This window comes from Nerophis ophidion, linkage group LG09 (genome assembly GCF_033978795.1).
Source record: "Nerophis ophidion isolate RoL-2023_Sa linkage group LG09, RoL_Noph_v1.0, whole genome shotgun sequence".
Lineage (NCBI taxonomy): Eukaryota > Metazoa > Chordata > Actinopteri > Syngnathiformes > Syngnathidae > Nerophis > Nerophis ophidion.
In genome coordinates, this window is record NC_084619.1 from 28,592,832 (window position 1) to 28,620,552 (window position 27,721).

Consider the following 27,721-nt stretch of genomic DNA (forward strand, 5'->3'; position numbering starts at 1 on the left):
AACCCACAATTGGCCATCAGATTGCCAGATGGAAATGCCTGATTCATCACTCCAGAGTGGGCGTCTCCACTGCTCTAGAGTCCAGTGGTGACGTGCTTTGCACCTCTGCATCCGACGCTTTGCATTGGACTTGGTGATGTATGGCTTAGATGCAGCCGCTTGGCCATGGAAACCCATTCCGTGAAGCTCTCTGCGTACTGTACGTGGGCTAATTGAAGGGTCACATGAAGTTTGGACCTCTGTAGCAACTGACTGTGCAGAAAGTCGGCGGCCACTTTGCACTATGCGCTTCAGCATCCACTGACCCCTCTCTGTCAGTTTACGTGGCCTAACACTTTGTGGCTAAAAAAGCTGTTGTTCCCAAAGGTTTCCATTTTTGTTGTATTCAAAGGGAAGGAGGCGACAACCAGGACCGAACTGCGGTTCTTTCCAGGTTTATTTTAAACCTTGGATAAATATGTGACATGTGTATGCTACTTTAAGTGAATGAGTGTGACTATGTGTAATATTAATAATGTAAATGTTACCCAGGGTTGTTGTCTGTGAGTGTTGGTTGTAATCTTTCGTCGAATCACGAGGGGCAAGACGAAGAGGCAGTTCGTGGACAGGCAATGGGTCGTGGGGAGGAGCGAGGCAGTGTAGTCTGGGTCCGAGCAGGGAGGTCGTGGATCGAGGAGGGCAGTCAGGAATCCGGTTGGATGTTGAAGGACAAGGCTTGATCACGGAAGGCAGGGGAGTCACTGTGAACACACAAAGAGACATGAACCAGGGATCCACAGAGAGAGAGCAAAGCAAAGGTGAGGAAATCACGGGAAAGGGGATGCCAGACGTGAAGCTTACGGGAAGGTTAGCGACGTTCTGGCAAAGGTTCCTTGGGTCTGCTGGTCTTTATGCCGCTCCCTTTTATCAAGTTCAGGTGTGTCAATTGTTGATTGACTACAGGCTTGTTGCTGCGCAGGCGTGCCGCCCTCAGCACGAGTGGGGACAAGTCTGAGTGCGCTGTCAAAGGAGGCGCATCTTGGCGCGCTGTCAACAGAGGCGGCCGCAGCTCCAGCCGCCAAGGAAACGCGGGTTCGACTCCGCGTCATGACAGTACCTCCCCCCTTATGCGAGGCCCCCGACGAGCATCAGGATTGGCACGGTAGAAATCCTCCAGAAGAGAGGGGTCGGCAAGATAGGAGGCAGGCACCCAAGATCTGTCTTCCGGCCCATATCCATCCCAGTCTACCAGATAAACGAGCCCCCTACCTTGTCGATGGACCCTGAGGATTTCCTTGACCGTCCAAACCTGATCTCCATTCGGCAAGAACCTCGAGGGTGGAGGGACAGGGGCAGCAGGGGACAGAGAACTCTCTGCTATCGGCTTAATCTGGGACACATGGACCACTGGGTGCCGCTTGAAAGATGGATGGAAGAGCCAATTTGACAGACACAGGATTTATGATGGACAAGATGGCAAAAGGACCAACGTAACGTGGCGCCAATTTTCTAGATGGTACCTGGAGGCTGAGGTCCTTCGTGAGTAGCATAACTTGTTGTCCTGGCTGATAGGACGGTGCTGGAATGCGATGACGGTTGGTGTTGCGGCACATCTTCTCAGAGGCCCTCTTTAAGGCCGCACGAGCGGCTCTCCACACCCTCTGACACCGCCTAATATGAGCCCTAGTCGAGGGCACAGCGATTTCCAGTTCCTGTTGGGGAAACAAGGGGGGTTGATAACCCAACGAGCACTCAAATGGAGACATGCCGGTAGCGGAGCTCTTCAAGGAGTTATAGGAAAACTCCACCCAAGGCAGATATTTGCTCCAGGACGTAGGTTGATGACTGGCGACACAGCGTAGCATGGTCTCCAAGCTTTGGTTCGCCCTCTCAGCCTGCCCGTTGCTCTGGGGATGGTATCCCGATGTGAGGCTGACCGAGGCCCTGATTCCCTTGCAGAAGGCTCTCCATATTTGTGATGTAAACTGAGGGCCTCGGTCAGAGACGATATCCACCAGGATACCATGTTGCTTGACGACGTGTTGTGTGAGAAGATCAGACGTTTCTGAGGCAGAAGGTAACTTGCGGAGCGGAATGAAGTGGGCTGCCTTGGAAAAACGGTCAACAATAGTTAAGATGGTGGTGTTACCTCTAGATGCTGGAAATCCCGTGACGAAATCCAGAGCAATGTGTGACCAAGGACGGGCAGGAATGGAGAGAGGGTGAAGGAGACCAGCAGGAGGCCTGTGTGACGTCTTGCTACGGGCACAAGTAGAACAAGCAACGATGAACTCACGAGTGTCTTTGGCCATGGATGGCCAACCAAAAACGTCTTCGCAGCAGTGATAGGGTTTGTTGAAAACCTGGATGGCAAAAAAACAGGCTGGAGTGCACCCAATCCAGGATTCTGGGTCGTAGCTCCTGACAGACAAACAGCTTGTTGGGTGGTCCACCTCCTGGTCCTGGATTGGAACGCAGCGCAGATTTTACCAGGTCCTCCACCTTCCAGGTTACCATCCCCACGATACGAGTGGGAGGAAGGATGGGTTCCGACTCTGACGGACAGGTGGACTCTCTTACAAATAACCGGGATAGAGCATCAGCCTTTGTGTTCTTGGAACCTGGTCTGAAAGAGAGCACGTAATTGAAGCGGGAGAAAAATTGCTGCCACCTTGCCTGGCGATTGTTGATTCTTTTTGCAGCTCGGATGTGCAGAAGGTTGCTGTGGTCGGTCAGAATCTGGAACTGGTGTCTAGCTCCTTCCAGCCAGTGTCTCCATTCCACCAGGGCCTCGTGGACTGCCAATAACTCTCTATTCCCAGCATCATAGTTCTGTTCGGCCTGAGTCAGACGTCTAGAGAAGAAAGCAACAGGGTGAATCAAATTGTCACTTTTGGATCTTTGAGAGAGAATAGCCCCAATCCCCGAGTCTGAGGCGTCCACCTCAACCAAGAAGGCAGTGTCCAAGTCGGGGTGGACTAGAATGGGGGCGGAAACAAAACGCTCATTTAGTTCCTCAAAGGCCTTCCTAGCCAAAAGAGTCCACACGAAAGGCATGTTTGTAGACGTGAGAGCATGGAGCGGTGCCGCAACCCTACTGAAGTTCTGGATGAATCGTCGGTAGAAGCTGGCAAAGCCGAGGAACCTCCGAAGTTCCGTCCTTGTGGTTGGTTGCGGCCACTTCACCACGGCCTCCACCTTCTTCGGGTCGGGTCTTATATGACCCCTTTCGACCACAAATCCCAGGAATTCAACCGAAGAGGAGTGGAAGCAGCATTTTTCTGCCTTAACAAATAAACAATTTTCCAAGAGGCGTTGCAGGACACGTCAGACATGTTGCTGGTGATCAGAGAGGTTACGGGAGAAAATCAGAATATCGTCAAAGTACACAACCACGAATTGATCCAGCATGTCACGGAGGATGTCGTTAACTAGTGTTTGAAAAACTGCAGGTGCGTTAGTAAGTCCAAAGGGCATTACCCGATACTCATAATGCCCCATATGGGTGTTGAAGGCAGTTTTCCACTCGTCTCCCTTTCTGATACGTACCAGGTGATAGGCGTTCCGAAGATCCAGTTTGGTGAATATGGTTGCAGGTGCCAAGGACTCAAAGGAAGAGTTGAGTAGCGGAAGAGGGTACTTGTTTTTGATGGTAATGTTGTTGAGGTGACGGTAATCAATGCAGGGCCGAAGTGACCCGTCCTTCTTGGCCACAAAAAAGAATCCCGCCGCCAGTGGAGACTTGGACGGGGTAATGATGCCCGCAAGACCCTCCGAAATGTACTTCCTCATGGCCTCCTTCTCTGGAGGAGACAAACTGTAAAGGCGACTAGACGGCAGAGTAGCGTTAGGGAGTAATTCAATGGCACAGTCATAGGACCTATGAGGGGGTAGTCCCAGAGCACGTACCTTACTGAAGACCTCAGCTAGGTCGTGATAGCAAGCAGGAACCAGGGATAGATCAGCCTTTGGAGTCGGGGTAGGGGATTGGTGGCCCGGCGGGGATGCCGACCCAAGACAGTTGGCCATGGATGGTGTGCCCCAAGCTAGGATTCTGCCGGAAGTCCAGGAAATATGGGGTTTGTGGTGACGAAGCCAAGATCTTCCAAGCACAAGTGGGGCTACTGGAACCTCTAGCACCCATAGGCTGATGGTCTCCTTATGGTTACCAGAAATGGTCATGGAAAGGGGCTCCGTGCGGTATTTGATGGGGCCCAATGGCCGTCCATCCAGGGCCTGTGCTGGCAGCGTCTCGTCCAGGAAGATCAAGGGAATGCCCATCTGCCGGGCGAACTCGTAGTCCAAAAGACTTTCGTCAGCTCCAGAGTCCACAAATGCATGTACTTGAATGCTCCTCTTGTCCCAGGCCAGAATAGTGGGGAGCAGTATGTCTGGATTTTCTTCATTACGGGGGAATAAGGTATGGTTCACCTGGATAGTAGTGGTATTAGAGGAACGGTCTGGTTCCACCTCTGCCTTGAAGGTAGGCAGAGTTTGGCTCCTAGAGGCAGCTCTCTGGTCTCGCTCTGCAGCTCGCTCACAAAGTCTTAAGTCAAATTGGAGGGCCAGTTCAATGAGGTCTGTCTCTCAGCAGACCATCTTTAATCTCTTCAGAGAGGCCGCGACGGAATGTGCTTTGGAGTGCCCTGTCCCCCCAACCGCTGTCCGCCGCCAGGGTCCGGAATTCCAGGGTATAGGCTGCCACGGAACGTGAGCCCTGTGAGATGGAGTGCAGACGTCCGGCCGCGTCTCCCCCATCCTGATCAAAAACAGCCTGAAATTCCACACGGAATGCAGAATAGTCGGAGTTGAGCCCCATGGTCCTGTCGACTGCGGCAGTAGCCCACTTGAGAGCCGGGCCGGAAAGCAAAGAAAATATAAATGCAATCTTGGCACCATCGGAGGAATAGCGGGAGGGCTGGTGACAAAAGATGAGGTCACATTGTACCAAAAACCCTCGACATAGTTCAAAGTCCCCCTCAAAGGGTCTAGGGCTGGCAATTCTGGGCTCTCGTTCCAGAATACTGTGTTCAGGTCTTCTGACTGGAGAAGCATGCGGGGGTTCCACAGGTCCTGGACTGGCCCCAGGGCACATGTTGTCCAGTCTGGAATGTAGTCGGGTAAAGTCTCTCTCTAATTTGTCCTCAAGGGCAGAAAAACGAACCTGATGTTCGCTAACCACGGAGCTAAGGATTGCCAGGTCGGAGGATCTGGATGTCCGGGGCTGGGGCTTACCGTTGTCACCTGGTTCCGACATGTTGTGGCCAGAACGTACTGTTGTATTCAAAGGGAAGGAGGCGACAACCAGGACAGAACTGCGGTTCTTTCAAGGTTTATTTTAAACCTTTGATAAATATGTGACATGTGTATGCTACTCTAAGTGAATGAGTGTGACTATGTGTAATATTAATAATGTAAATGTTACCCAGGGTTGTTGTCTGTGAGTAATCTTTCGTCGAATCACGAGGGGCAAGACGAAGAGGCAGTTCGTGGACAGGCAATGGGTCGTGGGGAGGAGCGAGGCAGTGTAGTCTGGGTCCGAGCAGGGAGGTCGTGGATCGAGGAGGGCAGTCAGGAATCCGGTTGGATGTCGAAGGACAAGGCTTGATCACGGAAGGCAGGGGAGTCACTGTGAACACACAAAGAGACATGAACCAGGGATACACAGAGAGAGAGCAAAGCAAAGGTGAGGAAATCACGGGGAAGGGGATGCCAGACGTGAAGCTTACGGGAAGGTTAGCGACATTCTGGCAAAGGTTCCTTGGGTATGCTGGTCTTTATGCCGCTCCCTTTCATCAAGTTCAGGTGTGTCGATTGTTGATTGACTGCAGGCTTGTTGCTGCGCAGGCGTGCTGCCCTCAGCATGAGTGGGGACAAGTCTGAGTGTGGTGTCAAAGGAGGCGCATCTTGGCGCGCTGTCAGCAGAGGCGGCCGCAGCTCCAGCCGCCGAGGAAATGCGGGTTCGACTCCGCGTCATGACAATTTTCTTACAATAAAGCCAACAGTTGGCTTTGAATATTTAGGAGCAAGGACATTTCACGATTTGTTGCACAGGTGGCATCCCATGACAATTCCACACTGGAAATCACTGAGCTCCTGAGTGTGGCCCATTGTTTTACAAATGTTTGTTAAAAAAGAGTCTCCATGCCTATGTGCTTGATTTTTTTACACCTGATTCTGATAATTTCTATGGGTGACCAAAAACTTTTGGCAATACAGTGTATGTCAACATCGGTCGGCCGGTCATAGGGGCCTGGAGATGAGCTGCTTTCACCGTGCTTATTTTTTTCCTTTTCAATGTTTAAATTTCACTAAGAATTGTATTTAGCACCAGAAAAAAAAAGAAAAAAAAACGTTCTCAGTGTAAAGCAGTGTTGTTCTACTGCACTAAAAGATATAATCCCGTGAAAATAAACACACTGTAAAATGAATATATGTGTTTCTATCTTTGCAAAGGCAGAATATTAACAATGTTGTTATTTTTCTGTGTTTGTCTGGATCCTGGGATGCATGAATGTCAGGCATGTTAAAAAAAAACAACAACACCCTTTTAGTAGGAAACATGTCGGTCACACAAAAAAACAAAGATGTACATCTGGTAAGTGCACAAAAAGCAAACATCCCTGAACCAGAAAGCAAATAGGTCCAGTAAGGGACTGGCTAAGAAGATGCCTGATTAATGATTGCCAGCAGGTGAGTATCCTTATTACCAACTAGGGGCAGGTGCTCAAGCCAGTAGTAAAGTGGCTGGAAAACAAAGGGAGACAAGAAGTAGAAAAAAATCAATAATAGCACTGGTCAGGAAATAATACAAATGACAGGAAACTGATATGTATTGGATCTCATTTGGCTCATTTGAATGTGAAATGACCACTCTATGCGGTTTTGTAGCGAACACAACCAATAGGACAATTATATGATCATGTCATAGGCTATGGAAAGATTTGTAGGTGTTTTTATCAGATATCAATCAGTTATGAAGGACAAATTATTTTATATAGGTTCAGGTAAAATCAGTTTCGCTGTTAAAGTTGAATAATAACATTGCAACACCGCCTACATCCTCTTGCAAAAATACTAAATAGTTTGTTCCGTCTAGTAGCTGCAAACCCAGCATTAAAGGCTTGACTATTCGGGAAAATATGATAAATCTATATGTGGCAAAATCTGACAACAATTCATTTAAGTGTCACTTCTGCATCTTATAGCACATTATTGTGGTGTGTTCAAGGAGCCTTGATTATAAAGTTCAAAGCAGAGGCTTTTCCAGTGAAAAATAAAAGGGTGCTCTAATAATAATAATTATATTAATTATGTATTATTTGTATTATTATTATTCAATAATAATAACTCTACCCTATATAATTAAGTGAATTTGACAGTTTTATAAACATTTTTAAAGGGGAACATTATCACCAGACCTATGTAAGCGTCAATATACACTTTGATGTTGCAGAAAAAAGACCATATATTTTTTTAACTGATTTCCGAACTCTAAATGGGTGAATTTTTTGTGATTTAAACGCCTTTCTATTTATCGCTCTCGGAGCGATGACGTCAGAACGTGACGTCACCTAGGTAATAAAGCTGCCATTTTCTCAAACACATTACAAACACCGGTTCTCAGCTCTGTTATTTTCCGTTTTTTCGACTATTTTCTGGAACCTTGGAGACATCATGCCTCGTCGGTGTGTTGTCGGAGGGTGTAACAACACTAACAGGGAGGGATTCATGTTGCACCACTGGCCAAAAGATGCGAAAGTGGCAAAAAATTGGACAAAATTTGTTCAAAATACGAGGGTGCGGGGAAAGCCGACGAAATGGTCAGTCGTTTGTTCCGCACACTTTACCGACAAAAGCTATGACACTCAAAGCAGATACATTTCCAACGATAAAGTCAAAGAAATCTGCCGCCAGACCCCCATTGAATGTGCCGGATTGTCTGCAAATTTTACCGGCGATGCTAAGGCAGACATGGCACAGAGATGTATGGATAACCTGCAGATGCAATTCCAACGATAAAGTCAACTAAATCACAAAGGTGAGTTTTGTTGATGTTGTTGACTTATGTGCTAATCAGACATATTTGGTCGCGGCATGACTGCCAGCTAATCGATGCTAACATGCTATTTAGGCTAGCTGTATGTACATTTGAAACTATATTTACATCCAGCGTTTCCCTCCACCCACATTTAATGCCAAACTAAAACATACCAATCAATGGATTTAAGTTGATCCAGTGTCACAAGATGCGAAACTTCCGATCGGTGGTCTGCACATTTTACCGGCGATGCTAAGGCAAACATGGCCGAATAGCATCAATAGCTATTCGTTCAATAGCTTCAGTTTCTTCTTCAATTTCATTTTCGCTATCTGCCTCCATACTCCAACCATCCGTTTCAATACATGTGTAATCTGTTAAATCGCTTAAGCCGCTGAAATCCGAGTCTGAATCCGAGCTAATGTCGCTATATCTTGCTGTGCTATCTGTATTGGCATCACTGGATGACGTCACAGGAAAATGGACGATGGCTTCACAGATGGCGAAAATCAGGCACTTTGAAGCTTTTTTTAGGGAAATTCCGGGATGGGTAAAATTTTGAAAAAAACTTCAAAAAATTCAATAAGCCACTGGGAACTGATTTTTATTGGTTTTAACCCTTCTGAAATTGTGATAATGTTCCCCTTTAAGAAAATTCACAAATATTGGAGACGTCAGAAGGCGCAAACAAAAACCTTTTTTAAAGTTTTTACTTGAGTTTTAAAAAGCTAATTTCAACAAAATGAGGTCAATAGTTTATTTTTAGTGCATGTAAACATACTAAGTGTGTGTATGTGATTTGTGGCCCCTTTAGTTATCGAATGAAAATCATAAATAGGTAGTATCAGAGACCAAAACTGGGCCATACATAAAAAATGTTTTTGGACCACACTCAGCCAATGCTGGCCCTGCACTGACTGACACGTCAGGTTTAAATGTTTTCACTTTTTCTGAAAAAGGAAATGTGTTCACACCTCTTCTTCACAGGGGCTACAGTGCTCGTCGTCAATGCTACTGATTTGGACGCCTCCCGAGAGTTTGGCCAGGCTTCACTAATCTACTCCTTGGAGGGATCCTCCCAGTTTCGTCTCAACTCGCGCTCTGGTACGTGTGCATGTGAGGATGTATTTTCAGTAACCGCATCAACTGTATTGACTCAAGTGTATCTGGGCACTCGATAAGTTGGGATTTTAATACAGGAATTTCATTGTCTACTTCAACACTTTTTGACCTGACTGCTTTATTATTGTTGACCGTCTTCAAATATTGTTTTTTTTTTTACTGTAATTGAATTTGTTGCTCAGGAGAGATCACCACCACAGCTTTGCTGGACCGAGAGCTGAAGTCAGAGTACATCCTCATTGTCAGAGCTGTAGATGGAGGAGTGGGCCCGCAACAGAAGACCGGCATTGCCACGGTAATAACTAGAAGCAGCAATAAATTCACAGATCTTCAACCTTTTTATGTATTATTTGCTAAAATAGCCCCAGTGCATGTTTGGCTCTAAATCAGTGGTGTCAAAAGTCCGGGCCAGGGGTTATTTGCAGATAACACCTGTTTATATTATTTATTATTATTATTGTTTATTGTTAGCGAACTGTGGTGCCTAATTTCCCCCAGGGATCAATAAAGTACTTTTTATTCTATTCTATTCTATTATATTCTATTCTATTCTATTCTATTTTTATTGGATTTGTTGCAAAGTAAAATTAAACACATCAGAAGATTACAAAGGATTAGATATTGGGATTACAGATAATGGATTCGACCACGGTCGTCAAATCTACGGCCCGTGGGCCAGTTCAGGCCTGCGAACAGGTTTTTTCTGGCCCACGTGATGAGTTTGCCAAGTAATAAAATGAGTTGCATTTTTTTTTTTTTTAATGAAAGAAACTGCTGTTCTAAATGTGTCCACTGGATGTCACAATAGCAATTTTGTTAGGACTAGCAAAGTAAAGAGTGGCTGCGGCTCATCTCCCTCGACCCAAATGAAACTTAAAACCTGCCGTTTTATGTTGTCTGCTTCGAACACATCGTTATTTGGCCCTCTTACTCCCCCATAATGTCTCTGTCAAAAACGAGAAAACTTGACTCTTTCGAATGGTTTTTACCCCCGTTTCTTATGGTTTGTTGAGTTAGCATTGGATTGATACGTGGACATGACAAAGGAGGTATTTGATACCTCGAAGAGTTTACATGTTGTGTTTTTTGTTCAATCCCAGAAAGACTGTGATTTAAAGTTTAATCCTAGCTTTGTAGACACACTGAGACAAAGTCTAAGCTCATTGTGTTTTTTTAAACTGCACCAATTTCCTCAGAATTTATAACAAACTTGAAGTGCTTTGTCTAGAGGATTATTTGTGATTTGTACATTTTCAGAATTTTCTGGTTGTATTTTTGGCCAAAGTAAAACAAAGAAAAAAACCTGGAGTTGTCTTTATTTTTAAGTAATCATACCATGATTTTACCATTCCGGCCCACTTGGGAGTAGATTTTCCTCCATGCGGCCTCCGAGCTGAAATGATGATGACATTAGGGTTACAAGATGCTACATCAAGGGTCACCAACGCCTGTTCTAAAAATAGCTCAAATAGCAGCACTTACCTGTGAGCTGACTATATTTTTTTAATTTTATTTATTTACTAGCAAGCTGGTCTCACTTTGCTTGACATTTTTAATTTTAAGAGAGACACAACTCAAATAGAATTTGAAAATCCAACAAAATATTCTAATGACTTGGTCCTCACTTGTTTAAATAAATTCATTATTTTTTTTACTTTGCTTGTTATAACTTTCAGAAAGACAATTTTTGAGAAAAAATATAACCTTATAAATGATTTTAGGATTTTTAAACACATATACTTTTTTTACCTTTTAAGCCCCCCGCGACCCCGAAAGGGAATAAGCGGTAGAAAATGGATGGATGGATGGATTCCTTCCTCTTCTTTCCTGACAATTTAAATCAATGTCCAAGTATTTTTTTTTTATTGTAAAGAATAATAAAAACATTTTAATTTAATCCTTCATTTTTGCTTCTGTTTTTTCAATGAAGAATATTTGTGAAATATTTATTCAAAATTATGTTTAAGAATGTTTTAAAAATTATTCTGGCAAATCTAGGAAATCTTTAGAATCAAATTTAAATCGTATTTCAATGTCTTTTGAATTTCTTAAAAAAATGTTGTTCTGGAAAATCTAGAAGAAATAATGATTTGTCTTTGTTAGAAATATAGCTTGGTCCAATTTGGTATATATTCTAACAAAGTGCAGATTGAATTTTAACCTATTTAAAACATGTCATCAAAATTGTAAAATTAATCTTAATCAGGAAAAATTACTAATGATATTCCATGAATTATTTTTTTAATTTTTTCAAAAAGATTCGAATTTGCTAGATTTCTCTTCTTTTTGTCGGTTGAATTTTGAATTTTAAAGATTCGAAAATCAAGATAAACTATGTTTCAAAATTTAATTATAATTTTTTCCTGTTTTCTCATCTTTTAAACTGTTCAATTAAGTGTTTTTTTCATTATTTATCCTCTACAAAAAACCTTCCGTAAAAGGAAAAAAAATGTACGGCGGAATTTTTTAATATATATAGATTTATTTAGTAAAGGTAAATTGACAAATTGGCTATTTCTGGCAATTTATTTAAGTGTGTATCAAACTGGTAGCCCTTCGCATTAATTAGTACCCAAGAAGTAGCTCTTGGTTTCAAAAAGGTTGGTGACCCCTGTGTTACATAGTGGAATATTGAACATTGTGAGTTACATATATCATTCACAAAGTGAGTCTATTGACTTTCCTTTTTATGTTATCGAATATTTTAGAATGTCCTAAACTAATTTGTAATAAACATAAAAAAATGTGTACATTGGAACGTACATAAAAATGTTGTAATTGTTTTTGTCGATGGAAAACGTTTAGACACCTATAAATTATATTGTCCATTGTATGTACTAGAGAAGGGAGAGAGGCGACAACCAGGGCAGGACTGCAGTTTACAAGGTTTATTAAAAACCTTTGATGAATACGTGGCGTGTGTATGCTACTCAAAGTGAATGAGTGTTGACTATGTGTAATATTAAATATGTAAATATTACCAAGGGTTGTTGTCTGTAAATGTTGGTTGTATCTTTCGTCGTTATCCAAGAGGGCAAGGCGAAGAGAAAGGTCGTGGACAGGCAAGAGGTCATGGGCAAGAACAGAACAGTGTGGTCTGGGTCCGAGCAGGGAGGTCGTGGATCGAGGAGAGCAGTAAGGAATCTGGATGGGAGTTGAGTGACAAGGCACAATCACGGAGGACGGGGTAGTCACTGAGGAAATACAAAAGGACATGAACCAGGGTAAAACACGGAGAGATAGCGCAAAACAAGGGCGAGGAAATCACTGGGAAAACAAGAAATGCCAGACGTAATGCTTACTGGAAGGTTAGCGACGTTATGGCATAGGTTCCTCGGGTCTGCTGGTCTTTATGCTGCTCCTTCTCATCAAATCCAGGTGTGTTGATTATTGATAGGCTGCAGGCTCGTTGCTGCGTAGGCGTGCTGCACTGAGCACGAGTGAGGGCGTGTCTGAGTGCACTGTCAGTAGAGGCGCGCGCAGCTCCAGCCACCGAGGAAACGCGGGTACGACTCCGCGTCATGACATCCATAGCTGTGAATGTTAATGGCAATAGTTGTTTGTCTGCCAAATGAGTGGCTGGCAGTTTCAAAGCATTTTGGGATAGGCTCCAGTTCACCCATGACCATGAACAGAATAAGCGGTAAACAATGAATTAACAAACAATTATTTTAGTAGTCTACATACTTTTTTGCTGCTGTGAATTGTGTTTTAATGACTCCCACTTTGTGTAGGTGAACATCACCATCCTGGACATTAATGACAACGCCCCCCAGTGGAGGGATGAGCCATACCATGCCAATGTGGTGGAGATGAGCCCTATAAACACAGATGTCATCTCTGTGAGTGCACCGCACATCAACATTCAGCCTGTCTTCAGTTGGATCACTAATCTGAAAATTAAGTTGCTCATGTCTGGTTTCCAGAGAGAACAAAGTTGCATGCAAAAATGCAACAGTTAGCGAAATCTGGACTGGATAAATGTTCAGAAGTGCACTCGAATTGTTGCAGGAGGCATCATCTAATTTGCATAACTACTGGCGATATTGATTTAATGTTAAAGTCACCAAAAGTGTCCAATAAAAGTCCAATAAGTTGCTAGTGTTTTTTTTTATTTTTTTTTATTTATTTATTATTTTTTGGGGGGGGGGGGGTTAACAACTTCAGGAGTCTGAAGATTAAAAGTTCATTTTATTGTTTATTCAACCTTAAATAATGACTTATAGAGCATCAAAATTACATTTACCTTTCCTGCAACCTGCAATCACAATAAAACGCTACAAATAAGACTTTTAGAACTTGGGCTGCCAAAAATAATGCGTCAATGTGAAAAATGAATGAATTGATATTGTCTATTCGCAGATTAATCACACAATTTGTATTGACCGCACAAGCTACATTTACCTGATGGTTACTTAAAAAGTGGCGCAGGTTGCTAAAATTTCAGTAATCAGGTTAAAACCTGTGTAAAGTTGCACCCCCACCCTCCACTCCATCCTGCTGGTTTGTGCTGCAAAAATGTTCGCTTGCCTTGTCCAAATCACCCCAAATTCGTTTGTGCTACGTTTGTTCTGCAAACCTTTTTAGTCTAACTATTATAGTTAACACGCAAACACACACACACACACACACACACACATGCACACACGCGTAAACACACGCACTTCCTTACTGTATGTCCATTTTGGTACAAACACACACACGAGTTATTATGGTATGTTTCTATAGAAATATATTTTTTATTTTTTTTATTCATTTTGGCAAAAGGGGGCACATTTAAATTTCCTGCACACAGTTGGTATTATATATGTTGGCCAGAGGGTGAGCACATTGAATTTTTACACACACTTGTTATTTCATATGTTGACGAGAGGGGGAGCACTTTTAAAACCGACACACAGTCAATTAGAAAAATCCCTCCTTTTTGGGACCACCCTAATTTTGATAGATTTCACCACCAGGAGTGCAAATGAGATCTCTATTTTTTTGTTCTTTGTAATGTACTAAAGGCCGATGACAACCGAGTCACGGACCGCAGATGGCCCTTGTGTCGCATTTTGGGCAATCCAGCTGTAGACGCTAACTGTTAATGGCTACTATGGTCTTAGTACCGTAGTGTATTTGTTCATCCTATGGTCACATATGGGATGCGGTTTGTCTTATGCCAGCACCGAAAGTCTTAAAATCTGCTGTTCACCTGGCGGGTTTTTTCAGGGTTGAATAGGGAAGTCCTTCTTTAGCTGCCGTCTTGTTTTATCATGTAATGCTGCCTTTGCACCTTTCAATGTTTACTTTTGTATGCACATGAAATCAACAAAAAATCCCGACTTTGGAGCAATGTTCACGGACTCTAGTATTTAGCTCTCTATTAGATGCAATGCTTTTCCGTATTGGGACCATGATTTCGGTCCTAACTTGTTCACCACTCCTCATATGAAAGTTACTTTTCCTTGTTGATGTCTCAAGAACAATAGAAATACAAGAACACACACACACACACACATGCACACACCTTATCAAAACCTTCCTTAACCAGTCCCAATCATTTGTGCTACATTTGTGCTGCAAAATTCCATTTTTGACATTATGTTTTTTAAGTTATTCGCTTTGATGTTGTTGTTTTTTTTGCTTATTAATGAGTATTTAACATGTTATTAACCATGACTAGACCCTAATTATGTCAAAATCTCCTTAAACATGTCCCATTTGTTTGTGCTAGTTTGTCTCGAAAAATACAGTATTTGGTCTACCTATAATATTTTGAATTGATTAGCATTTTGTGATTTACCTGTGTCAAGGCGCCCACACGATTGGTACAAGTTTGGGGAGATTTCCCACAGGTCAGGTAAATGCATACACCAGTGCAGAGATGAGTGAGGAGACTCTGACTGGTGTGCTTAGTGGACAATTGCACTCCAAAATGAGCCCCACATGGATGCTGGATAAAACTATTACAGTTTTTAAATTCATACATAAAATAATTAAAAATATATATTTTTTTAATTTAAATAATAATAAAACTGTTACCAAGTTTGGAGCAATAAATTATATACAAGCAAAGCATTTTAACATTTCTTCCTGGATGAGTAAGTAACAAGCTGTGATTAAATGTGATTAATCCAAATTCAAAATATGATTAATCTGATAAAAAAAAAAAAGTTTGCCAGCAGTAAAAAAAAGCCTTCAGATGCATAGGCATCACTAAATACTGTGGTGCTGTCAAACGATTACAATATTTCATCGTGATTAATCGCATTATCCATAGTCAACTCATAATCAATTGCAATAAGCTCAAATTGAGTTTTTTTTATATCTTTAATATGGGTGCCTTTTTAAAATGTTCACAAAGCATGGGACTGGGTACTTTTTTGATTTATTCAAATGTGTGTTTAATAACCATTATGTTTTTTTAACAGCTCTACAGAAAAAGGACACAAACAGACATAGACACACACTCTGACATTTTCCACCTGGTGTCTAAATGCGTGTATTAGTGCTCTCTTTCTCCAACAATGAAATTATACATAAACATACACACACATATATAATTATAATTTTATCAAGTTTTCTCACCAATTCTCTCTCCTCACTTGTTTCCTCTTTCAGTCTGGGCTACGGTGTAGTTGCACATGCGGCATTTTCATGAGTGTGTTTGGGGGGGCGTGCCATGTGGACCGGTGGCGTGATAACCAGGAAACCCATGTAGAAAATAACAAACTCCCTAACACCCAGTCGTGTTTTGCTTTATTGTTGGGACATAAAAACAAGCAAAAATAAGCAACCACATATTCTTAATAAAAGCCCCCCCAAAAAATTGCAACACGTGACTCATAAACTTTGCAAGTGACTTTTTAAAAATAAAAAAGTCACTTGTAATATGCAGCCTTGGCAAGACCGTTGCTAGTAGCAACGGAAATACAGAGTTGGGTAGAGTAGCCAGAAACTGTACTCAAGTAAGAGTACTGTTACTTTAGAGATTTATTACTCAAGTAAAAGTAAGAAGTAGTCACCCAAATATTTACTTGAGTAAAAGTAAAAAGTATGTTCTGAAAAAAACTACTCAAGTACTGAGTAACTGATGAGTAACCTGATTACGGCAACAAATAATGCACAAAAACATAAAAATAGCAATGAGCAAATTTATAGCCAGGAATATCTCTTAAGCAACTAAAACAATAATATATATTAAATAATAATACATTAAAATAAAAAAAATTAAGGCAAATTGAGCCACAATAACTTAACAGCACCATAGGCTCAGTAGGCATTCATCGATTGAAACTTGTATTAGTAGATTGCACAGTACAGTACATATTCTGTACAATTGACCACTAAATGGTAACACCCCAATAAGTTTTTCAACATTAATCAATTGCTTAATAAATGACCAAGTCGAGGTGATCTACCTCATATATACATATACACACATATCACATATATATGTATATATATATATATATATATATATACAGTATATAATTTATAGTTATTTATTTTGCCGTTTTTGTTGACATGTTAAAGGTGTTTTAATGAATATACATGCATGTTTAACATATAGATTCCTATCTTTCATGAAGACAAAAATATAAGTTGGTGTATTACCTGATTCTGATGACTTGTATTGATTGGAATCAGACAGTATAGTGCTGATAATGTCCACTTTTTCAAATTGAGGAGAAAAAAAGTTCCTCTTTTCTGTCTAATACCACATGAAAGTCGTTGGTTTTTGGCATCTTATTTGTCCAGCTTTCATATTCGTTTTTGTACACTTTACATGAAATACATTGGCGGCAAACTCCGTAGCTTGCTCGCTTGTTTGCGCTGGCTTTCGGAGACTTTTATTTTGTTAGCGCAGGCGCGATGGAGCGGCACTTTTATTGTGAAGACAGGAACTGTGCGATCAGTCTTTAGGCTTTTGACGGGGTGTACGGTTGAAATAAAAAGTGTCTTTTTTCCTTTACACATTTGATTGATTGAAACTTTTATTAGTAGATTGCACAGTACAGTACATATTCCGTATAATTGACCACTAAATGGTAACACCCTAATAAGTTTTTCAAGTCTTCTAGGTCGGATTCGACGTATGACGGTCACGTGACCGCCTAGTTTTGTTTGATTGGTCCAACGTCACCAGTGACTGCATTTGATTGGTGAAACACAGGCATGCGTAGTTCCTACTTTGAATGCGTGTCCGACAAAATCAAAACAAACAAAGCGTACATTAACAGATCGATAAAAAAAAGTAGCGAGTAACGAGCTGATTGTAGATAAATGGAGCGGAGTAAAAGTAGCGTTTCTTCTCTATAAATATACTCAAGCAAAAGTAAAAGTATGTTGCATGAAAACTACTCTTAGAAGTACAATTTATCCCAAAAGTTACTCAAGTAGATGTAACCGCCCACAAAACGCCGCATCCGGAAGCGACTGTCGGAAAATGTCTTGAAGATGGTCTGTAAAACATAATCTATGCAACATTTTGACCAAAGAACCACCATTACATGTTATGTAGACCACAATGAAGTGTTTTCAAATTAGAAAAAAGTAATTATAATATGACTCCTTTAATGCGTCCTATTATCTGGTGCGTTTAGTATGTGATAAAATATCAAAAATAGACCATTCATCGGCAGTGCGCCTTATAATCCAGTGCGCCCTATTGTTCGGAAAATACGGTATTTAACATTTTTTTTAAATATACAAGGTAATTTAAACATATTAAACAACACACAGTACATATACAACACAAACTACTTCCCTTACTAGATAGAGTAAGCGCCATAACCGTGTAGGTCATCAAAAAGTAAATGCTCGAATATTACCTTCAAACTCACTCATTGTCCTGCTGGTGTCTTTGGCTGCGTGCTGTTGGAAATTAAGCTCGTATCATTCATTAATTAAAGAGGCGTCACTGAGTGTAATTAAGGGAGTCCGACTGCTAATTAAAATGTAGCCTGAGGTCATACGCTTTGCAAATTATTCATCTGCAAGGCAGGAAAGTGAGCTACCGTCTTGCATAAACAGCAACCGAGACATGGTTTCAGTGTGACTCAAACATGGACTTTAGAGAGTATTCTTCCTCCGGCCTGTTCTCTGTGGTTGTTTAATGTCCTGCAATTGGCCTCAATAATGTTGTGAGTTTGAAAGATTAATGGGAGAAACCTACGATTTGTAGTGTTCCAAACATTACAGCATATTAATTTTGAGTTCTGTCTCCAACAATTAACTGTATTAATGATACACTGCATACGGTTAATAGTAAAATAACTTATATCTGCACTTTGATGAACTCACGGATCGGCTAGTGCTAGCTCGCTAGCTAGCTTAAATGCTAACTTGAATATGGGGGCCGCATAGCTAGGTTGGTAGTGTGGCCGTGCCAGCAACTAGTGGGTTCCAGGTTCAATCCCCACTTCTGCCAAACTAGTCACTGCCGTTGTGTCCTTGGGCAAGACACTTGACCCACCTGCTGACAGTACCACCCACCCTGGTTCAACAAAATGTAACTTAGATATTGGGTTTCACTATGTAAAGCGCTTTGAGTCACGAGAGAAAAGCGCTATATAAATATAATGCACTTCACTTCCCTTCAATACAAGAGACATTAATAGTTTTATAAACAACATACTCCAACTTAAACTTGTACAAACACATTCCTTTCTGAACAACTAATATATTCAATAGTGCAGATTGACCCTATAAATTGTGCTTTTTTAGCACCTAGTTATCTATCTATACTCAGAGGAAAATGACACCGATAGGAACTGAACTTGCGAGACGTCACATAAATTAGAATTGTTAGCTTTATAATCTAAAAATCATTGTTCACAATCATTATGAAAGACAGATGTATTTTTTTATGTATTCTAAATCTTAAATAAATGCAATCAAAAGTCTGCTTACAATAGAACATGGGTGTCAAACTCTGGCCCGCGGGCTAAATTTGGTCCACCGTGTAATTTAATTTGGCCCTTGAGGCAACAATAAATTAACATTAGAGCTGGCCTGCCGGTGTTTTACAGTGGCGGTGCCGCTGTGTCACCGCATTCAACTATAATTCTCATACTTGCCAACCCTCACAATTTTTACAGGAGAATCCCGAATTTCAGTGCCGTAACACAACATGAGCACCGAAACACAACATAAACACAACAGGACAAATACCCGTAACCCTTGCAGCACTAACTCTTCCGGGACGCTACAATATACACCCCCGCTACCAACAAAACTCGATTTTGCATGTCACTATAAAGTTATATAATTCTTGCTGGTTCAATATTCAATGCAAAACTTGTTTGGGTCCCTATTAAAGTTGTTCAACTTTGGCCCGCGGCTTTGTTCAGTTTAGAATTTTGGCCCACTCTGTATTTGAGTTTGACACCCCTGCAATAGAGCATATGGGAGCCGCTCTATTCTGTCTATAAAGACCTTAAAATACATTCAAACACCTCCATTAAGGTTTTATACACATGATGTAAGTATATATGTAACATAGTAACAGGCACTTTAATAGCATTTAATAATGACCTATTTGATTATTCTAAGAATAGGTGGCGCATTAATTAAAAAAAATGACTCACTGATTTCTACTCGCTACAGACTTCCTGAAAGCCAGCTAACATAACATAACATCACTTACTGTACAATGTCTTCTGAATTACAATGCTGACTGCTAAAATGTTCATATATTCCCATTTAGATAAAGCATAACTCATAATCCTTGCAAAGTAAAGGGGGGTGGAACCAAGCATCTTTTCGTGTCATTCTCGTCATTCCCGGGTATAAATTGGCTGTCAAAGTGTACCAATTTGTCATATTACATCCTCGTCCTTCTACTATCCAGGTGAGAGGCATGATTTATGATCTACAATAATCTTCCACAAACGTGGGAGCGAGGAAGCAGCTGAATAGTCAATTTTGTCAACATTGGCACGCAAGCTCATTATCACGGCGCCACTTTAAACAGTTTGTCTGCTGTACTGCTTATATTAAGAATATCACTAATACTTGGTTGATATTTAAGTCACAAAATGTAAATGGCGTATTTATGCAGCTTTTGGGGTGTTTTTTTTATTGGGTTTTATGGGCGGAATAGACAACCTCTCATTCGCTCTGATGTAGACTGACTTTTATTTAAGTTAATTTATGAGTTAGAATGCTTTAAAAAAAATCATCCCTCGTCATGTTTTTAATAATGATCGTGAACGATATGCGAAATTCCAAAAAAAACAACTGCAGTTCCTCTTGAAGAAGCCAGAATAAAATTTCATTTTTTTTCTGCCTAAAAAGTGTGTACAGTATTTTATTTGTTGTTATTTTGGTTGAACTATTTCAATGTGTCTATTAGTACTTTTCCAGCACATTCAACTATAGGGTGATAATGATTACAATCATGAAATTGTTGTTCTCAATAACCGTGATATTTTCATATTGTTACATCACAGCAGAGATGTCGATATGGCTATAGGCTATACAAGCAGAATTGGATTTTGAACCCCCAAATACATCCATCCATCCATCCATTTTCTACCGCTTATTCCCTTTCGGGGTCGCGGCCCCCCAAATACATATTAAAAAAATATCAGGCGTCTTTATTCATGTGAAACTACTTTTACAGTTTTTTAATTAATAGAGATATACAGTATTCCTGGCACATCTCCGACCAGTTTTTGAATCTGAGTCTACTTATTCACCAGATTAGCTCAAACATAGTGCGCCACGGGCAACAATGGAAATAGGTGGAGAAATATGCCATTAAAGCTGTCCCTCGTTTATAGCGGTAATTGGTACCAGAAATAACTGTGGTAACCTAATTCCAGCAAAGTAGGATTACCATTTTACATCAAATATGTTCATATTTAGAGCAGAAAAAAGTGAAAAAAGACCTTCTAAATACATTTTTGTTACATTATTAAAGCCCTCTAAACATCCATATAGTCACATTTACACCCACAATAGTAGCCTACAGTAGCCTACAATAGCCTACAATCTACAGTTCTACTGTAGATTACAGTACTCACCGGTAGCCCAGAGGATCCTCCAAGCGCCACTGCTATGGCAGTCACCCGGCTACTACAACACGGCCACTACGTAAAAATACTTTGTCCTATCCTGGTTAGCTCACCAAGGTTAGAACTCGGCTTTCTGCGAAAACTTGGTCAACAGTCGCAGCTACGATATTTGGCTTTGTTCTTAGCATCCCGTCTTGTTAATCAGTCCACATAGCTCATGTCAAATTGATGTCAAAGTTAAAGTGCATCTTGACAACTTCCTCTACACCAGGGGTCACCAACCTTTTTGAATCCAACAGTTACTTCTTGGGTACTGATTAATGCGATGGGCTACCAGTTTGATACACACTTAAATAAATTGCCAGAAATAGCCAATTTGCTCAATTTACCTTTAACTCTATGTTATTATTAATAATTATTTATATTTATCTTTGTGGAAACACTGATCATCTTAATGATTTCTCACAATAAATATATATTTTTGATGACATGTTTTAAATAGGTTAAAATCAAATCTGCACTTTGTTAGAATATATAACAAATTGGACCAAGCTATATTTCTAACAAAGACAAATCATTATTTCTTCTAGATTTTCCAGAACAAAAATTTTAAAAGAAATTCAAAATACTTTGAAATAAGATTTAAATTTGATTATACAGATTTTCTAGATTTGCCAGAATAATTGTTTTGAATTTTAATCATAAGTTTGAAGAAATATTTCACAAATATTCTTCGTCAAAAAAACAGAAGCTAAAATGAAGAATTAAATTAAAATGTATGTATTATTCTTTACAATAAGAAAAATAAATTTACTTGAACATTGATTTAAATTGTCAGGAAAGAAGAGGAAGGAATTTAAAAGGTAAAATAAGTATATGTGTTTAAAACATTTTAAGGTTGTATTTTTACTCTAAAATTGTGTTTCTGAAAGTTATAAGAAGCAAAGTAAAAAAATAAAAGAATTTATTTAAACAAGTGAAGACCAAGTCTTTAAAATATTTTCTTGGATTTTCAAATTCTATTTGAGTTTTGTCTCTCTTAGAATTAAAAATGTCGAGCAAAGCGAGACCAGCTTGCTAGTAAATAAATACAATTTAAAAAATAGAGGCAGCTCACTGGTAAGTGCTGCTATTTGAGCTATTTTTAGAACAGGCCAGCGGGCGACTCATCTGGTCCTGACGGGCTACCTGGTGCCCGCGGGCACCGCGTTGGTGACCCCTGTTTTACACGTTGCATTGCCCAGATGAGACTGCTGTTAGCTCATAGCAGTCTTGTTAGCAAAAATGGCGCTCTGGGTCACATCGAGTCTGGTCCGTCTCATGTCTTGCCTCTTGAAATTGCTCTCGTCTAAGTCTCACCAATATCGAAAATGAAGTCCATCAAAATGTTGTTCTGCAGTTTGTTATTCTTATAGCCGGACTGTGTATTTCCGTACCTGACTGTTTTGGCTACAACTGTTGCCTTCCTCAGAGGTTGTGACGTGATGTTGCTGTGACGTCTCTGGTCTGCTGATTCAAACAGTTTTTGGTGCTGTCTTCCTGCTTGTAGTACCTGGCTGACAGCGCCATCTGCAGTCCGACATCCTCAGGACTATGTCCCAGGTGTGGGAAAGGTGGTACGCCCTCTTGTCCCGGTTCACATTCTGGTTCCCGTTTCGGAAGCACGCCTGATTCCATCAAGATGAGGAGGCGCGCCGCCAAGACTGTGAACCAGGACAAGGGGGTGTACCATCCTAGCCTAAACTGTCAGGTACGGAAATAAACACATAGGTGTAAATATAAGAATACCAAATTGCATAATTATTTTCAAAACCTAATGACTAAAATGTTCCATCCATCCATCCATTTTATTCCGCATATTCCCTTTGGTGGTCACGGGGGGCGCTGGTGCGTATCTCAGCTACAATCGGGCGCAAGACGGCGTACACCCTGGACAAGTCGCCACCTTAGCGCGGGGCCGACTAAAATGTTGTTCTGCCAAAATGTAGTCAACTTGAGATTGTGGCAGTAAAGATAGAGTAACGCCAAGATTGGTGTTTATAAGTGTTGTTCTTGGCAGCGTAACCCTTCACCTGGAATAGTGTGTCTGTCTTGGGGAATATCTTTATTGACTGGCACAACACAGTACTATAATAGCTAATCAAATACTGAACTGTAATACATATGATGAATAAAAAAAAACTAATTAAACACTTAATTTTGAAAAAGATTCGATCCTGTGCTCGGGATCTTTCTGTGTGGAGTTTGCATGTTCTCCCCATGACTGCGGGGGTCCCCGCCGGGTTCTCCAGCTCCCTCCTACCTTCAAAGACATGCACCTGGGGATAGGTTGATTGGCAACACTAAATTGGCCCTAGTGTGTGAATGTGAGTGTGAATGTTGTCTGTCTATCTGTGTTGGCCCTGCGATGAGGTGGCGACGTGTGCAGGGTATACCCCGCCTACCGCCCAGATGCAACTGGGATAGGCTCCAGCACCCCTCGTCACCCCAAAAGGGACAAGCGGTAGTAAAATGGATGGATGTAGAATATATATATTTTTCAGATTGCATATATGTTTAAACCCGCAATGTATTGGCGACTTGTCCAGGGCGTACCCTGCCTATCCGGTCGAATGCAGCTTAGATAGGCTCCAACACCCCCCGCAAACCCGAAAGGGACAAGCGGTAGAAAATTGTTGGATGGATGGATGTATTGAAGCTGCAATATTTCAAGTGCGATATAGTGAGTGATGGAGCATGAGCATGAATAAATTGTGTGAATGCTCCAAAGCATACACACAATTGCATGTTTTCTACACCAAAATGTATCTATTTATTAAACTTATTTTTCTTTATCTTCTTCTCCAGATTTTTGCACGCTCTACCTTTCATGTTTTTCATCCGATTCAAACAGTTCCAACTTGAAACTATTCAGCCTCCATCCATTTTCTACCGCTTATTCCCTTTGGGGTCGCGGGGGGCGCTGGCGCCTATCTCAGCTACAATCGGGCGGAAGGCGGAATACATCCTGGACAAGTAGCCACCTCATCGCAGGGCTAACACAAATAGACAGACAACATTCACACTCACATTCAAACACTAGGGCCAATTTAGTGTTACCAATGAACCTATCCCCAGGTGCATGTTTTTGGAGGTGGGAGGAAGCCGGAGTACCCGGAGGGAACCCACGCATTCACGGGGAGAACATGCAAACTCCACACAGAAAGATCCCGAGCCTGGATTTGAACCCAGGACTGCAGGAACTTCGTATTGTGAGGCAGACGCACTAACCCCTCTGCCACCGTGAAGCCACTATTCAGCCTGTTCGGGAATAAAATTTCCCTTGACAAATTCCAAAAATTCACAGATTTTCCAGAATTCCAGGTTTTCTGGGACATTTTTTCATTCAAAATGAATTGGCCATTTTTCAAACTTCCACCTTTTCCAGAATTTTTAAATGATTCAAACCATTCCACCTTCAACACATTCCACTCATCCTGGACTCATCCTATCATTTTCCAAGATAAAAAAAATTCCAGGAATTTCCAGAAATCACGTTGTGAAAGTCTGGTTTCAACGGGTTCTTCTGACCACCAACCACGGACATGACAGCAGCGTTCAGGGCTTCAAACAAAGTTTTATTTTTTTTAAAAACTGTCTTTGTTGTCCTTTCCAGCCGTGTCCAATTAATTCACTCGCTTTCGCTCATGCTCGTGCTCGCTATTTCACCACCTGAGCACACAAATGGTTTCTCTGTCTTTTGCGGCGTGCTCTGCCATTCACCAACAACACCCCTCTCCTTCCCGACTGCTGCCTTTAACAGAGCGACAGGTGATCAGACAAACACTCACAGCTGTGTCATCTACACACCTGCCACTAATCTCGAGGCCGGTCCTGACACTTCCCGAGTCTCTGCAGGCCCGCCGGCCACCCACCCCCACACACACGTTTTTTTCAATTTATTTTTTCACCCTTTCTTCTGTCGACGACTCCTATGACATTTTTCAACCCGCTTCAACCGTTCCACCATCAAAACATTGCTCTTAATCAGGACAAAAACTAATTTGTTTTTCAAACTGGAAAAATTCTCGGTTTTCCCGAAATTACAAGACACCAAATCTCAAATAAAAATGTTACTACTTCAACATTTATCGACAGATATGAAAAAATCCAACACCAACCGTCATTCAGAACATTCACCTTTTTTTTCCCTGGACATTTCAAAATAAAACTTTCCCAAGTTCCGAAACCAAATTCCGTTTTTCCTGGAAATTCAAACTCTTCAATATTCCTACCATTCCAACATTCAAACTATTCTTACATTCATACTACATATTGTCAGGATTTCAGTTCAATTTCAGCATTGGAGCATTCACACGCAATTCCTTGAGGAATTGCCTCATCTAGTTTACAGTAGCATTTCATATGAACCACCCTGGCGTTTATTAATTGACATTTTACATGTGCTTTTTCACACCAAAAGGGTCCTCCCACGGATTATGGTGCCCTCGCACAGTATGTGATGTGAATATAGTAAGGAGTGGCATTGATCATCTACACTCACATATTGGGCATCTTAACAACACTTTACAGTGCCTTAAAATACCTAATATTATAGCTCACCATCTTCTTATGGAATTGATTAATTGGACTGACTGCTACACACTTCCTCACCTCTCCTGTCACTTCCGCTTTTGTTAGTGCTTGCTTATCAATAAGCCTCAAAGTTGCTTGCTTACCATGCCGTCTTAATAATTCAATACCTAAAAAAAACCTCTGTTCCTCCAATGACCAATTAACCATTTTCCGTCGTTTTTAGTCGGCACATTGAATAATTGAACAGCTCTTTAAAAACCAGCAAATGTTTAAGCCGGGCTCCCCATCTAATGCATTCATCAACGAGATCACCTAAAGAGACGTAATCATTTTTCTTATTAGCGAGTGCTGTGCAGAGAGCAGTCGGCGTGTGTGAAGGTGAGGTGGGGGATGCACTCACATTATCATTCCCCCCCTCTCGTCATCTGACACTCTCTATCCTCTCTCCTATTAATTCCCACTTGTTAAGCACACTTTTATTAAGACGTGCCATTAAACCTGAGTGAGATTGCGCTAATGATAAACCTTGTGGAGGAAAACATGCTTGCTTTTGAGGGCCACTCAAAGAACCATGTCTCTGTCACCTCTGACGTCTCCCAGGTGCTGGCAGTGGACCCTGACAACGGGAAGAACGGCACTGTGGTGTACAGCATCAGTTCCGAGAACCCATTCTACACCATAAACAGCAACACTGGGAAGATTCGCACCAGCGGAGTAACCCTAGACAGGGAGAGCTCTAATCCCAGGGACACAATGCTTATGAGGACCATCATCATCTCAGCTGCAGACCGTGAGCGCTCGTCACTGACTTCATATTATATTCTGCGGAGTGCTTTCATTTCTCGGGGATTAGTCTCTATTTCCAAGCCCTCGTCCTTAAGTTTTATGTTGACCATGAAACTTTTTATTGTTGCCTATAAATTCCCTTGGCAACAGAATGTGTGCCTTATGTGTCTCTCTGGCACCCTCTGTAGGAGGTACACCTCCACTGCGTACATCAGCCAGCGCCACAGTATTTGTCAACCTGCTCGACCTCAATGACAACGACCCTGCCTTTGTCAACCTGCCATTTGTGGCTGAAGTACCAGAAGGACTCCCGGTGGGATCATCAGTGTTTAAGGTACATGTCAGACTCCAAACTTTTTTCTTAAGGCAGTGGTTCTCCAACGTTTATTTTTATTTTATTATTTTCTACCAATAACCACCTCACAACAACCTTGGCTGTCCGATTACCACCATAATGAAAATACAGTAACGTAGTAGGCCTATGTATTCATTAAAAACAAGGCAGAGGTTTCAAAGGAGAACTCCACTTTTTGGGGGGGAATTTTGCCAGTTGTTCACAATGCACCTGAGGATAGGTTGATTGGCAACACTATTTGGCCCTAGTGTGTGAATGTGAGTGTGAATGTTGTCCATCTGTGTTGGCCCTGTGACGAGGTGGCAACTTGTCCAGGGTGTACCCCGCCTACCGCCCGAATGCAGCTGAGATAGGCTCCAGCACCACCCGCGACCCCGAAAGGGACAAGCGGTAGGAAATGGATGGATGGATGACGACGAAAGGCTTTTTTTTTATTGCATTCTAAATATTAAATAAATTTGATCAAAAGTCTGCTTACAATGGAGCCCATAGGAGACGTTAAATTCTGCCTTTAGAGCCCAGAAAAAAACATCCAAACACCTCCACTAGGGTTTATTTAGGTATATGTACTGATTAACATGGATCCCTATTTAAACAAGTTGAAAAACTTATTTGGGTGTTACCATTTAGTGGTCAATTGTACAGAATATATACAGTACTGTGCAATCTACTAATAAAAGTCTCAATTAATCAATCAATGTGTAATGAAGTAACAAATACGTTTATAATAACATTTAATTTGTACGTATTTTGATCATTTTTAGAATTTGCGGCACATTAATTTAAAAAACGCATCACAGCGTTTGCTTTTTTTTCATCACTGATTATTACTCACTATAGACTTCATGAAAGCCA

At 41.3% G+C, this 27,721-nt stretch overlaps 1 protein-coding gene across 3 annotated transcripts in view; it reads left to right on the forward strand.

The window, feature by feature from the left end:
• The window catches only part of cdh23 (cadherin-related 23), a 619,519-nt gene that overhangs the window by 410,474 nt on the left and 181,324 nt on the right, over window positions 1–27,721 (forward strand). For all 3 annotated transcript variants that reach the window (XM_061910729.1, XM_061910730.1, XM_061910731.1), the window contains exons 19-23: window positions 9,008–9,124; window positions 9,325–9,437; window positions 12,877–12,984; window positions 26,326–26,515; window positions 26,700–26,845. In XM_061910729.1, coding sequence (XP_061766713.1) covers window positions 9,008–9,124; window positions 9,325–9,437; window positions 12,877–12,984; window positions 26,326–26,515; window positions 26,700–26,845 — 674 coding nt within the window. The remainder of the gene's footprint in view (window positions 1–9,007; window positions 9,125–9,324; window positions 9,438–12,876; window positions 12,985–26,325; window positions 26,516–26,699; window positions 26,846–27,721) is intronic.